General features: G+C 40.1%; 1 protein-coding gene across 3 annotated transcripts in view; it reads left to right on the top strand.

Annotated features, from left to right (window-relative positions):
* The first annotated feature begins 9690 nt into the window (after positions 1-9690).
* gas7b (growth arrest-specific 7b) overlaps positions 9691-15959 on the top strand; it is a 76494-nt gene continuing 70225 nt past the window's right edge. For all 3 annotated transcript variants that reach the window (XR_014875547.1, XR_014875546.1, XM_085169332.1), the window contains exon 1: positions 9691-10129. Coding sequence is in view for 1 of the 3 variants with exons in the window: in XM_085169332.1 (XP_085025458.1) it covers positions 9950-10129 (180 nt within the window). In the remaining 2 variants the exon portion in view is untranslated. The remainder of the gene's footprint in view (positions 10130-15959) is intronic.

Genomic DNA, 15959 nt, shown 5'->3' with positions numbered 1-15959 from the left:
TCTTCTAATGATGCTGCCTAGTGGAAGCATGTATAATGTAAACAGAATTGGTCCTAGCACCGAACCCTGTGGAACTCCATAATTAACCTCAGTGTGTGAAGAGGACTCTCCATTTACATGCACAAATTGGAGTCTATTAGATAGATATGATACAAACCACTGCAGTGCAATACCTGTAATACCTACAGCATGTTCTAATCGCTCTAATAGAATATTATGGTCAACAGTATCGAATGCTGCACTAAGGTCAAGAAGGACAAGCACAGAGATGAGTCCACTGTCAGAGGCCATAAGAAGATCATTTGTAACCTTCAATAAAGCTGTTTCTGTGCTGTGATGAACTCTGAAACCTGACTGAAACTCTTCAAATAAACCATTCCTCTGCAGATGATCTGTTAGCTGTTTGACAACTACTCTTTCAAGGATTTTTGATATGAAAGGAAGGTTGGAGATTGGCCTATAATTAGCTAAGACTGCTGGGTCTAGAGATGGCTTTTTGAGTAAAGGTTTAACTGCAGCCACCTTGAAGGCCTGTGGTACATAGCCGATTATTAGAGATAGGTTGATCATATATAAGATCGAAGAATTAATCAATGGCAGGACTTCTTTGAGCAGTTTTGTAGGAATGGGGTCTAAAAGACACGTTGATGGTTTGGAGGAAGTAATTATTGAAGTTAACTCAGAAAGATCGATTGGAAAAAAAGAGTCTAACTTAACATCAATGAAACTAAGAGTAGCTGTAGATAATATTACATCTGTGGGATGATTATTGGTAATTTTTTCTCTAATGATAAAAATTTTATTTGTGAAGAAGTTCATGAAGTCATCACTAGTTAACGTTAAAGGGATGGTTGGCTCAAAAGAGCTCTGACTTTTTGTCAGCCTGGCTACAGTGCTGAAGAGAAACCTGGGGTTGTTCTTATTTTCTTCAATCAGTGATGAGTAGTAAGCTGTTCTGGCTTTGCGGAGGGCTTTCTTATAAAGCAACAAACTATTTCTCCAGGCTAAATGATGATCCTCTAAATTTGTGACACGCCATTTCCTCTCCAGATTACGAGTCATCTGCTTTAGGGTACGTGTTTGAGAATTATACCACGGGGTCAGGTACTTCTGATTAGAGACCTTAGTTTTCACTGGAGCTACAGTATCCAGAGTCGTACGTAGTGAGGAGGTGAAATTATTAACAAGATAATCGACCTCTGTTGGGGTAGCGTTCAGATAGCTGCTCTGCTCTGTGTTGGTACAGGGCATTGACGATGATAACAGTGGCTGGATTATATTCTTAAACTTAGTTACAGCGCTTTCAGAAAGACATCTACTTTGATAAAGTCCACTCTCCACTGCTGCGTAATCAATTATTGTAAATGTAAATGTTATCAAGAAATGATCAGACAGGACAGGGTTTTCAGGAAACACTGTTAAATGTTCAGTTTCTATGCCATATGTTAAAACAAGATCTAGAGTGTGATTAAAGTGGTGGGTGGGTTCTTTTACATTTTGAGAGAAACCAATTGAGTCTAACAACAGATTAAATGCCATGTTGAGGCTGTCATTTTTAGCATCTACATGGATGTTAAAATCACCCACAATAATTATTTTATCTGAGCTCAGAACTAAATTAGATATAAAGTCTGAGAAATCAGACAGAAACTCTGTGTAAGGCCCAGGTGGACGATAGATGATAACAAGTAAGACTGGTTTCTGAGTTTCACAGCTGGGGTGGACAATGCTAAGCATCAGGCTTTCAAATGAATTAAAAGTCTGTCTTGGTCTTTCATTAATTAATAGACTGGTGTGAAAAATTGCTGCCACACCACCCCCTCGACCTGTGCTTCGAGATTTCTGGTAGTTAGAATGACTCGGGGGTGTTGATTCATTTAAACTAACATAATCATCCTGCTGCAACCAGGTTTCTGTAAGGCAGAGTAAATCAATTTGTTGATCAATTATTAAGTCATGTACTAACAGAGACTTGGAGGAGAGAGACCTAATATTTAATAATCCACATTTCACTGTTTTACTCTTTGGTTCAGATGTGGATACTGTATTGTTCTTTCTTTGTGATTGTTTAAGTTGTTTGTTGCTGGTTTTTAGTTTGTTTTTTGTCTTTTTGGAAGCAGACACAGTCTCTATGGAGATGGGTTTTTGGGTGGGTAGCAGGAGGAGAGAAGCTGCAGAGAGGCGTGTAAGACTGCAACTCTGCTTCCTGGTCCCAACTCTGGATAGTCATGTTTTGAGGGGTTTAATAAATTTGTCGATATTTCTAGAAATGAGAGCTGCTCCATCCAAAGTGGGATGGATGCCATCTCTCCTAACAAGACCAGGTTTCCTCCAGAAGGTTTGCCAATTATCTATGAAGCCCACATCGTTTCTGGGACACCACTCAGACAGCCAGCAATTTAAGGAGAACATGCGGCTAAACATGTCACTCCTGGTCTGATTGGGGAGGGGACCAGAGAAAACTACAGAGTCCGACATTGTTTTGGCAAAGTTACACACCGATTCAATATTGATTTTAGTGACCTCCGATTGGCGTAACCGGGTGTCATTACTGCCGACGTGAATTATGATTTTATTGAATTTACGTTTACCCTTAGCCAGCAGTTTTAAATTTCCTTCAATGTCGCCTGCTCTGGCCCCTGGAAGACAATTGACTATGGTTGCCGGTGTCTCTAGCTTCACATGTCTGAGAACAGAATCACCAATTACCAGAGTTTGACCCCCGGCGGGTGTGTCACCGAGTGGGGAAAAACGGTTAGACACATGAACGGGTTGGTGGTGTACCTGGGGCTTCTGTTTAGGACTACGCTTCCTTCTCACCGTTACCCAGCCTTTCCCCAGCTGCTTGGGGTCTGCCGGGGAACAGCTAGCGGGGCCTACGCTATCTTCGGCTGCACCAGCTACAGGGGCCTGGCTAGCTAAGGGTGAGAGCAGGGTGCAAAGCCGAGTCTCCAATTCAGTAATCCTGGCCTCCAGAGCTGCAAATATGCTACATTTGTTACAGATATCATTACTGCTAAAGGAGGCCGAGGAGTAACTAAACATCTGACACAATGAGCAAGAAAGTGCAGAAGGGACAGGTGAAGTAGCCATGGTGCTAACGGGTCGGCTACGAGCTAAGCTAGCGAAACAGTACAGAGACAGTGAGTGAATACTATAAATTAGGTAGTGAGTACACAGAAAGTGTGCTTCGGATGAAGCACGTGAAGATTATACTGTGAAAAAAGAATGTATTTAAAAGTTGTTAATTAAACTGCTAAGCAAATAAGCTACTCAGAAACACCACTGTGTTTGAGCAGGAACAGGAAGCGATACTATACCACAGAGCGAGCGAGCGAACACCAAGTGACAGCGCCACCGACAGGAGACCAGACTTGTGAATGTTTTGACTGCTTGCCCCGGCCATATAAGAATGGCTAAATCTGAGACTAATAAATATATGTATATAATAGTATATGCATCACTGGATGTGTATACTAAATATGTTTTTCTACGTGTGTGTGTGTGTATACAAATTAAATAGAGTAAGCAATAAAATATATAAATATTCATCAGGTCCCAATAAGCCCAAATATCAAAGAGAAATTAAAAATGCATGCCGTGGAAGAGTTTGGGTCTTAGGAGGTTAAAGTTCTCATCATTACAGGTATTGAATTTGTCTGGGGGAAAGACTGAAAGCCAAAGTCTGACATCGATATGTTATATATCAGAAAGACTGAATGGAGTCAGAATAAGACTCTTTCCCTTCGTTTGGTTACGGTTTTTTATTGGTTTTCCAGCACTTGATGAATTCCAAGAAGCTTTTGTCCTCGTTCGTAATGTCATTTGAACTTTGGTTACCTCATGAACTAAGAAAGAGCTAGAGCAAGTTCAACATCTAGATGATAACACTGCCTACTGTTTGTTTGCTGCTGAGTAGTAATAGTCTGCATTTGGAGATTGCCGCTATGAATAATAACGCCTCTTGGCCATCGCGCTCTGACTGGTTCTTCCTGTTCAAAGGGAGTTTTTGCTTCCCGCTGTCGCCAAAGTGCTTTCTCGTAGGTTAACTGATTGTTGGGGGTTTCTCTGTTTTCTCTGTATTACTATAGGATCTTTACCTTCCAATATAAAGTGCCGTTTGGCAACTATTGTTCTGACTTGGCACTACAGAAATAAAACTGAACTGAAATGAATTAGAATATGAGTTGTACATGTAGCACTGGGGAGTTTCATGTGAATATGATTGTATAATGTTTCTTTTAAAATGTACCTGTCGCTTCAGTTTAGTTCTAAAAAAAAACCCAATAGCTTTGTCAAAACGTGTTGGTTTAATCACACAAACTCATTGTATGTTAATAAATGTGAATAATCTGAGAGCAGCTGCTGTGATTCATTTCTCTTCAAACATCTGCTTTTTCCAGAAGTGTCTGCAGGCTGATTTTTGTTCCTTCTTTGTCCTTTTTTTTTTATCTGTATATATATATATATATATATATATATATATATATATATATATATATATATATATATATATATATATATATATATATATATATATTACCATTCCACTTTTCAGTCTCCCCAGAGCATGACTCCGCCATCTGAAAAAGTAAAATATATAACTGAAATTAACATTAGGAAAAGAAAAGATGCTAATACATGTATTTTCAGACAGCTGGAATTAACATAATTTCACTCTGAGTATGAAGCTGATTGAGAGTCCAGCTGGATTCCGCCTGCTTTGCTCCGTTTTCCATGTCATGGAGTGCAGAGATGATGCCATTTCTAGCCGATGTGAGGTTTTCATCAAAGTCCATGAGGTTGAAGGATTTTGAGTGGTTAAGAATTTTTTTGTAAATGTCTTTCACCATGTTCCAGGCCACCAATGTGCAGCCCCGGTCGAAGTAAGCCCGTGTGAAAGATGCAACCAGGGAGAAGCAAGCAGTTTACAGATGTGAGCAGCAGCTTTTTAGGCCCTGCTTTTTAGAAACACAGTCAAACTGGAGCTCTTCTTTGTGGCCTGAGGATGTGAGGGTGTGACTTCCACAAGTGAGTCATCCAGAAAGAGGAACTCAAGAGCAGTATTTACCACCAAGCTGTGGTGGTCAGCTGCAACTTGATGAAAAGCATCCGTTTGGAGCGCTTGCTTGTGTGAGAGCTTGTAAAAGAGCTGAGCAGCTTGTTGGACAGGTGTGTGAGGAACGTCCATCAAACATTAGGGCAGGGAGAGCTCAGTAGGTAGAGTGGTTGCCCCATGATTGGATGGTTGGGGCTTCAAATCCATTGAGCGCCTACCCTGAGGTACCCCTGAGCAAGGTACCGTCCCTACACACTGCTCCTCATGCGCTGCACTGGTGGCTGCCCAATGGGTGAAATGGAGAGGAGTAATTTTCCTACAGGGACTAACACATACACACTACCTGCTCTGCTTTAGGTTGGAAGGGACACATTTGAAGAACCTCCACAGCGAGCTTTATGTAGCAGGTAGAGATGAAGTCTGAAGAACTGTGTTAAGGATAATTACTGGTTCATTTCAACTTTGTGTATTTTCTATTAATGTAGCTGCTTTGTATCTGCGAGTCAGGCCAACTCCACACACTCCAGCTCTCGTGTAGAGATTCAAGGCAGAGAGCGCTTACCTCTTTTAGGACAAAAAAGCTGAAACTGCCTGAGGCTTTTTTTCAAACAGAGCTTGCGCATTAAAAAACACGGTCAAGGTGACATCAGCCATTGTTTTCTGGTTAGAGATCAGCTTGCTTTAAAAGTTTACCTAAACCACTGCATGTATGTGCCAACCACATGATATATTTATTGAGATTAGCGGCTGAGACTATAAACCCACTATAAAAGTGTTTATCGAGATCACAAATCAAAGGAGCATTTGGACGTTGTCCCATAGACCAACTGGACTTCTTTATAAACCATTAAAAGCAATCCAGTTTTAAGTCCCACATGGGCTTCATTACTCAGACCTAGTCTTTTATATTCAGTCTGTGGAGCCATATCAATAGGCAATAACCCAGACTGCAACCAAACCAATTCTACGTTAAATTCTTTACTCATGAAACACCACATTAGATCGTTACCTCTCTTCTGAACAGCTTTGTGAGACATTTCTCTTCTTGAAATTCCTCCTGGAGCTCTTCTGAGTCTCCATCTGAGTGAGACAGAGTTGCTGTGCAGAGGTCCAGGCCTGTGCAACAGGCAGGACACCGTCTTTACATTTCTGCAATTCTCAAATATCTGTCAAGCACTATAATAATAATAATAATACATTTTATTTGAGGGCGCCTTTCAGAAACCCAAGGTCACCTTACAAAAAACACAATTAATAAAAGGAACAGTAGTCATAAAATACATAAAATAAGTTAAAATTACAAAACAGAGCGTGACAACAGATAAAATCAGCATTAAAGCGAATAAGCCAGTTTAAACAGGTGTGTTTTGAGCTGTGTCTTAAATACGGAAAGAGTGTCAATATTTCTTAGTGCAGGAGGAAGAGAGTTCCAGAGCCGAGGAGCAGAGCGACTGAAAGCTCTGCTCCCCGTAGTGATGAGACGTGAGGACGGAACGGTAAGATGAGTAGCAGATGATGATCTGAGAGGGCGGGAAACAGTGGTGATATGGAGCAGGTCACACAAATATGAAGGAGCAGATTTATGGATACATTTGAACGTGAGAAGAAAGATTTTAAAGTTTATCCTGGCTTCTATGGGCAACCAGTGAAGCTGCTGAAGAGCTGGGGTAATATGAGCACTTAACGGAGTACGAGTTATGATCCGAGCTGCAGAATTTTGAAGAAGTTGGAGTTTATGAAGGGACCTTTTAGGGAGACCAAATAGGAGGGAATTACAGTAATCAAAACGGGATGTAATAAGACTATGGACAAGGATGGCAGCAGCATGGGGAGTAAGGAAGGGGCGGAGTCGGTTAATATTACGTAAATGGAAATAAGCAGACCGGGTTATGTAATTAATGTGAGACTGGAATGAAAGAGTATTATCAAGTATGACACCCAAACTCTTAACCTGAGGGGAGGGAAGGGTGGGAGAATTTTCAATGTTAATGGAAAAGCTGTGGGATTTGGTTAAGATAGATGGTGTGCCAACAAGTAAAACTTCAGTTTTATTACTGTTGAGTTTGAGAAAATTGGAGGAGAACCAGGATCTAATCTCAAAAAGACAGTCTGAGAGGGAGGTAGGTGGGAGGGATGAATTGGGTTTAGAAGAAAGGTAGAGCTGGGTGTCATCGGCATAACAGTGAAAGTTTATATTATATTTTCGGAATATATAACCAAGAGGAAGCATATAAATAATGAATAAATGCGAATGCACAATAAGGTTAGGTGAGATGGTGCCATTCTATCAACATTAAATCCTTTGTATGTGTCTTCTCTCTAAGCTACCGCTACTGCTTTAATGAATTGTTAATGTACTGATGCATTACAGAACAGCTATAAATTGCTCACAAGGGCTAGTTGTAGGTTAAATACCCTCCTTCACTTCAAGAGAGACTGACAGTGTTATTCCAAAAGCATTAAAAAGATCTTGGTTTATTGACTCTGGGTACACAGCACTCCATCAGCTCCATCTGTTGTCTAAATTCTCCCAAATAAGCACTCTCCAAATAATAACAGGTGTGTTTTCTGATGAGAAAAAATGTTTAAAGAGAGGTTAAAGACAAAGACTTTACACACCTGATACAAAGACAAAGTTACAGCAGTTTGAGTGAAGGACGTGTACTTTCAGGTTATATCAGAGCTGTTCAGTAAGAAAGAGTATCTGATCTTGTGTGTCTTGATGTGTGTGTATTTGTGTATGTGTGTGGAATATGCAGCAGATCACATGATTCTGGAACTTGACATGAAACCAAATAAAAGTCTAAATGGGACCAAAGTTCCAGAAATAAACAAAAACAAAACAAGAAAACCCCCAAAAAACCCAACAACAGTGACAAGTCTTGTTGTCACATGAAATGCCTGTGGGCATTCATTTAAACAGTTGTTTTTGGAGCATTTTTATGAAGCAATCAAAGTTTCATGTTGTGCTCCACAAACTCGCACTTCTGCTTGATGACCAGTAGTCTGTAGCAGAGAGCCTTTTATTTGTGGCTGCATTATTGCTCATGACTCTTTCGATGATTGTTTACTTTAAAAGAACACGCCACTAATTTAAATCATTCAAATCTGTTAGCTTGTCATCTACAGTTTGAAAAGGATGAAAGAGAAGAAGCAACCGAAGAGCTTTATACAAAGTAACTCTTTATTGATTTTTTTAGTTTAGTTGTTTATTATTTAGCTTATTTTGGTATTTTGAACAGCAGTGTAGTGAAAGTGTGGACATAGAGGATAGTAATAAACTGCTGTACATAGCCTTGAGTTAACATGTACTTGTGTTGTTTAATATCTAATTTTTTTGTCTTCTGATTTGTGAGTGATCAGCTTTCTTTTTTTGTGAAATATGGCCTCTGTTTTACTGTGCCTCATGCTGATCTGATTGTGTTGCCTGAATAATCAATGATATGCCATGACACACTGGAATAGGGTAAAGGAAGGAAGTCTAAGCTCATGTGATCATGTTCATATTGAGGGCAGCATTGGTTCCTAATACAGCTGCTTCACTTCAAGTGAAAATAAACTGTTTATGCAGCCACAGAATTGCAAAACTCCTCAGTGCAAACCTAATAAACTCACTAAAAGATAGATAACACAGATTGATGAAACAATAAACAGTCGCATTGTTTATTTATTTATGTAGAAATAAATAAATTCACAAAAACGAACCCAAAAAGTTAAAATGGTAGAAAAACTATGACTCATCTTCCTCATTTTAATGAAATTGAGTAAAAGTGGAGATACAGCCCTTTCTTGTGTCAAGTATGCTATGATAAAAGCTTTCCGGTTAAGCTTGTCAAAGTAAAACACAAAAGTGCCCACGTGCACATACACCAGGTTTCTGTGGCGAAACAAAGCATCTGAAAACATGCACAGAATGACGTCAGCTATTGATGTGAGTCAAGAGCTCAGGTTTCAGATTGCTTTGTTTCAGTCATTTTTTGTCTTTGTGATGTTGTAGAAAGGGGATATCCCGAATCTAGTCATCTCTAGGGACGGGCTGTGGGTGTGAGCACAAACCCCCCCCCACCCAGGGGGGGGTTTTGTGGCTTAAATGTAGGTGGGGAGGCTTGTTTCACAATGAGTCCCCAAAAGTTTATTCTGTTCATCTGGACGTACCGTCTTCAGTGGAAGAAACATTTCGTCGCTCATCCAAGTGACTTCTTCAGCCTCAGCTGACTGCAGGTCTCCCCAGTCTTATAAACAGTCAAGATTTACCTACCTGGATGATCGAGCACACATCAAGACATGTCACAATGAGAATAAATCAGTCCAGACATAAAAATAATAATAATTGTTTCACTTTTAATGATTTGAACTAAATTAATGATGAACAAACTCTTATTTTCATCGTTTCAAAAAAACAAAACAAAAACTGAATTTTGTTTTCTTGTGCAGTGTCCCTTATTTACTCGGTTTGTCTCATTTGTGTGTTTATTTACCTGCGTGGCATATAACTAATATATGTACACACACGTTGCTCAATTACAGAAAAAAAAACCCGTGGTGAGGTTTGTGCTTTTATTTTAAAGGGAAACTTAGCCAACTTCCGCTTTCCGCTGCCTCGCTCTTCCTACTTGACAGCCTTGTAACGAGTTTCTGAGACAGCGTGCAGGCTGGCAGGCACACTGGAGGAGCAGAGCGCTGAGGGGCGTCCTGACAGCAGCAGCGGTAGCGGCGGTACCAACAGTGGGAGGAAAACAACCTGTTCTCCAAGTTCTCCACAGTTTCACTCCGCCTCTCTACAGCCCTAAAAACCAAACTCCAGTTCCATTAAAAAGTTTGCTCTTTCCTCTGAGGGTGGTGGAGATCATCATCATCATCGTCGTGTGGCTTCTTGAGCGAGCAGTGGTCATGTCGGGATCGCGCTGCAAAAGTTTGTACCCCTTCAGCGGGGAGCAGCACCAGCAGGGACTGAGCTTCGAGGCAGGGGAGATTTTTAAGGTGGTCCAGGCTCTACCTGGAGGCTGGTGGGAGGGAGAGAAGGATGGAGCCAGGGGATGGTTCCCCTCCAGTTACGTCCAGGTCCTGGAGGTAAGGCTGCAGAATCGATTGTTTTGACTTTTTAGGACTGCATTGGATGAAAATGTGCTTGAGTAAATTGAACTTATTTGGCTTTAATTTTGATGAAAACAAGCAGAAAAGTGTATTTTTAATGCCTCTGTGACTCTTGACACACACACAGTAACAGCTTGGTTTGAACCACAGATGCACACTTGAAGATAAAGACAGCATTGAATGATGCTCTAACAAATAGTTTTCCCGTGCTGCGCTTATCAGATTAACTCAGACCTTCCCAGCAGTCACCTCTCCGCCTGGCTGAGCGGCTGCGCACTTCCTCATTCCATACGCATTCCAATGAAGCGCTCAGGTCTCCTCTCTGTGCGCCTGACTGCTCTTCATGGTCAAAACCTTTCAGTCCTCGCCCTATCTATCCCCTCTGTGGGTTTAGCCACACTGCTGCTACAAGTCTCACTAGATCTCCTACCTTAACATCGGCATGTTTGGCTCTGAGAGGAGTAGTCAGTTTTTGACACCACCCTGTGTTCTGAGAGTTGGTTACAATGTTGGGCACTAAGCCCAGCATTCTCAGCGATGGCATTTTTTTATCTTATCTAGATAGCATATGCAGAAACTTGATTAGTGACAGCTGAATGGTGCTGATGAAAAAAGAGCCATTTGCAGGGGTAAAACAAAAGACCGTTCAAGCACAGCATCTCTTATCTGGTCCCAGACCAGTTTAGGGACAGAGCTGATGGGTGGGGCAGTCGGGCGGTGCAGGTTGGAGAGTTTCATCAAGCAAACCACAGTGAGCTCTAAAGGTGCAACATGTTGGAAATGAAATGGCAGAAGGGTTTTTCTGCTTAATAATAGGGTGATGTTCACATGTTAGTGTTTTAATCATGACAGAGTTTCAGTATGATATGCTTCCAAATAACTTTAATGAATCATGACACTAAAAGGTGTGAAAAGTTGCCTTTTATAATGAGTAAAGGCCAGGCAGAAGTCAGAACTACAGCACCATACACTCCCATGTTACACTGCTAACACAAACCCCCTTTGGGGTCGTGTCAGGGAGGGGATCCGATGTAAAACTGGTCAATCAAACAGCAGCAAAAATAGCTTTTTAAAAAGCTCTCTATGGACAGTTTCCCTCATCATAGTCAGTGCGTGATGGGTAGTTTGTTTTTAAATCTAAAGTATCCACATGTGCACTGGTAAGACCTAAGTGTAGGGACGTTGCTGCTTTGACTGATGCACGGACAGAGGTGGCTAAAGCTCCCTCGCAGACTGATCAGCACCAGAGCCCAGATTACTGTAAGAAGTTTGAATACTGAAATAACTCGAAATGATTCACCGCGGCATGTGCATGTGTGTACATACGTGTGTGTGTGTCATCTAGGAAAAATGTGGTCCTGGAAAGAAGTACCACAAACATAGTTTTGTGTGCTCTGGCAGGTGTCTGTTTGTCTGACTGTCTGCCGGTCCACGGGCAGATTGTGTCAGCTTTGTTTGAGATGTAATTACAAAACTTCACAGGTGTGTAGGTGAAGGCTGCATTCCACAAGGATGTGTGATTCCTTTTTGTGTCTTTGACATTGAAGACTTTTCATCTCATTTTGATTTTATGTGTTTTTGTATCTTTAGGTGTTTTTTGTTGTCTTTGAAGTAATATTTTCATGATTTTTCTGATCATTGTTTCTCTGGACTTATTTTATCCCTTTTTTTGTTTTTTGGTTGTTTTGTGTCTCTTTGTGTCTTTTTGGTGATTTTGTCCCATCCTGTAGTTATTGTGTCTTGTATTTTTAGGATTATTTTGCATGACTTTGTAGTCATCTTCATGGCTTCAAACCTTTTGTTTCATCATGATAACGCAGCAGTCCTTTTAAGCATAGTGCAAACTACATGTCAGTAGCACAATAAAACAAACATTTGCTGGTTTCTTACTGGTATAATCTTCATTGTTGCTGTTATTCTGTGGATGAAGGATGAAATCTAGTTGCATCAGAGCTAGACTGAATGCACTACGATATGTTATAGGCCAGAAATCACCTTTGAAATGCTCTTAAAAACTCTGATTAGGTGCAGTCCTCATGGTAAGAATACTAAAAAGATGACAGAATATATAATTTTGTAGAAGCGGCCAGTCTTCCCCTGCTGGGTGCACTGGCACTTTCTGTAAATCTCTGATGCAATGTGAGGAAAGAGCTCGCCCCTTAAACACGGGTGCATTTGGAAACAATAGCTTGCTTATCTGAAACAAGGTGTGACTCATCACACAAATAAAAATTCTCCCCAGTTTATTGTGAACCCACAGATCTCTGCGGTCTGCAGATCATGTTTGATATATTCAATGTTGTGGGTACAACCGCCAGAAGTAACCGCTTACCCACAGTTCCTGTCTGCACCGGAGTGGAATCTTCTAAAAATAACCTCACACATCAGAGAAATGACACAGGAGTAAAGTGAGGAAAGTCACTCATCAGTTAGCTTTGCTGGTTCAGTATTGAGCTGGTGAGGTGTTTTTCCCCCTGTTCTCTAACAGCATGAGTCAGTCTGTTTTCCCCAACAGGCCAATGACGTACACTGGGTTATGTTAATTAGTGATTCTAAAGCCGACCATAGGTATGAATATGAATGAGAATATGAATAGTTGTATGTAATATATCTTAGTTCTGCAACAGATTAGCAGCCTGTCCAGAGTGTACTCTCCCTCTTGCTGTATATCAGCTAGGATGAGCTCTGTGATTAGCAGAAAATGGGTAGAAACAGTTAAGTTGACAATATGAACTAAAACTAGCATCAACAGCATTTTTTCCAGCATCAACAAAAAGTGCAGGTTCTCCCCAAATTAATTTACTTGTCCAACTATGATTGTAGGGGGATAGTCATAGTGAGATTAACCCAAAAGTTAGCAAAAGTACCAGTCCCATGAGTGAGGTAAAAACAGAAGTCGAAGTGGCCACAACCCTATAAAATACATTTTAACTTTAAAATTCAAAAGGGTGATATATGTATATTTTTAAACTGCCATATACACTTAAGGTGATAGTAAACATATAAACCAAAATAGGTTTTGCACTAAACATTCTTTTCAATGGTGTAAAGATTGTCATTTTAACATAGGAGTCTATGATCATTGGCTCTCTTTTAGATTTCTGCCTCAAGTGGCCATTAGATTAACTGCAGTTTTTTTACTCCTACATTTGCCTCATTTTTCAGCTCTGAGTTTACAGCTACGCCTCATTAACTCAACCGGTGCTGTTTGCATTTTGTGAAACTGGTGTCATTAAAAGTTGCCCAATTAGTTATTGGAAGTAACAGTTTGCAATGCACCCATGCATGCACAGACATCATCGCTGGGTTTATCTTGTGTGAAAGAAATGTTAAAAAGGTAATTACTCTCAGTAAGATTTAAATTGTTTCCCTTATTTCCTCAGAGTTTAAAATTCAGAGCAGAAAAGCAGCTAAGATATCAGTGATTAAAGAAAAGATTTAATCCCCCACCACCTCTTTCCACCCCTGTAATGTTAATCCTGTCCTAATGAGCTTAATGCAATATTAGGTTAAAGAAAACAGAAACTAAGTATACCTCTGTCAACACAGACTCTGCTACCAGGATTATAGTATTATAATCAGGAATGAAGGTTGACTTCCCACTTCATGTAAGCTAAAGTACACATATTGAAACTTGAGGTTTCACAGTCAGTGTGTCATCTGTGCTGTAGGTTGATCAGACATGTTTTGATGGCTGTAAGATCGCACAATGAAATGACTAACGGTGAAACAAAAGCCACTTCTGTATTTTCCTCATTTAGTTAACGTATTCAAACCTCTGTCAAAAAAGAAAATCTGTTCTCTGGAGTAACTCCGCTCCCTAACTTTCAGAATCATAAGTGATCATAAATACAGGACATGCAGCTGGCACATTTAACAATGGAGCTGTGACCTGGCTCTGTTGTCATCTTCAGCATTGTCGCTTTGTTCTACAAACAGCGTCATTCTTCTGAGCATAATGAATCATTCACATTGTAGTTCTGCTGTTTTTAACAGACCAACACTTGTTGCTGCTTCAAAGTTGGGCTAATATCCAAAACAACTGCCTGTTAAAGACCAAAAGCTGAACTCTTAGCAGTAAAACACATTTAATATTTACTTGTGTTTATCTTACGCTGTGTTTTCAGGATTTATTTTCATCTATTCTTTGTCACCGTACAACTTACGGTCTAATTTTAAATGTAATTACAATGGTTACTACAGCATGGACCTTTTCTAGACTTCTTGTGAACATATCATTAGTTATTGTAACATTGTACTCCCCAACGTTATTGCAAGGATGTTGCGACATAACTATAACGTAGTCTGACTGAGTCAGAGACAAGCAGTCAGAAAATGATACATGTTATAAGGAAGCTTACAAGCTTTGCTCTTCCGGAATGTTGCTAACAATTAGAACCCAACTGATACAGGATTTTTAAGAATGATACAAATACTTCAAAAAGCCAGTATTCTGATATATGGCCCTATTGACATATAAAACAAAAGCAGATTTCTTTAACGTTTGTTTTGTGAAGATGGGATACAACGCACATCATGGTGAGATATACCAGGGTTTTGTAGGAAAGGAGAAATCACCTTGTTGGTGCAAAAATACTGGTTTATGGCCATCAGACTGTATTAGTTTTGGAGGCTTTTGTAGATTCAACCAAAGAAATGGGAACAAATCATGTCATTGCAACAGGTAGCGAGTAACAAAGTGTTTAAAAAGACCATTTTAAATTGGTTATGTTATGTGGTTCATTCATTGACCTCGGTGTTTCTATGCTTGACATATTCATAGGGCAGTGTAAGTGGCTTAACAAAAACAACAGAAAAAATGGTCATGCAATAGCCAGTGTGCAAAGAAGAGATCTTGAGAAAGCCTGGGGAACGATTGTTCAAGATCACTGTAAAAAATTACAAGAAAGTCTGGCTGCTTGGAAGCAAAACATATATCAATGGTGTGTGACTCAAGACTTTTGCACAATACTATAGCTGCCAGGTGATGTCACAATGATAAAATCAGGACTTAACCGCTATAAAGGAGCCACTTGGCAAAGGGTTGGAGGTGCCTGTTACCTTTTTAATGTAATGACTGTATTACATATATAAATAAAATTGAATTAAAATGAGTTCAAATGTGTCCAACTGCTCCTAAAAGTGTTTCCCACATAGTCACTTGCAATTATTTGGCCAAATATGAGAAACAAAGTCACGCTGTCATGTTTTTTTAAGATGACATCCTCCCACAGTTATCTTGTAAAATCAAGTTTTTATTTGATAAGAAATTAAAAATGCTGCTCCTAAAGACGTTGTGACTAAAAACAGCGGTATGACACATTACATCACTGTTTGGCTCCTTAATGTCCAACTATTAAAGAGGAAATGAAAGAGCAGGTCGTTAAAGAAGTGATTGACTTTTTCCTATTAGGAGTTTGTGCATGGTTCGTGAATGACATCACTGCATAGAGTTTAGATGTGAGGACTTTTGTCAGCAAATGAATACCATCCTTCCGTCTTTTTAGAAGTTCCTTTCATTCGTTAGCACATTTCCATCTCTATTCTTAATCACCCCAACCCGCTGCACATCCTTTCCAGCTTGATCTCCCTGCCTAGCCAGTCAGTGCAAGTTCTTTCCCTTCCTTTCTGTCTGGCCTCACACACACTTCAGTAAAAGCCTTTTCTGCCTTTGCAGTACCCCTAACCTCCCAGTACTCTTGTCCACTTCTTCATCTCTCTGACTTTCCTACTTTGTTAACCTCTTCTTTTGAATGCTTTCCTGTACTTCCCCTTGTGTCGCTTTGTCCACGTTCCTCTCTCCAGA

The sequence above is a fragment of the Neolamprologus multifasciatus genome, chromosome 8 (assembly GCF_963576455.1).
Source record: "Neolamprologus multifasciatus chromosome 8, fNeoMul1.2, whole genome shotgun sequence".
NCBI lineage: Eukaryota > Metazoa > Chordata > Actinopteri > Cichliformes > Cichlidae > Neolamprologus > Neolamprologus multifasciatus.
The sequence above is the reverse complement of the archived record's forward strand: the minus strand, read 5'-3'. Positions and strand labels throughout refer to the sequence as shown.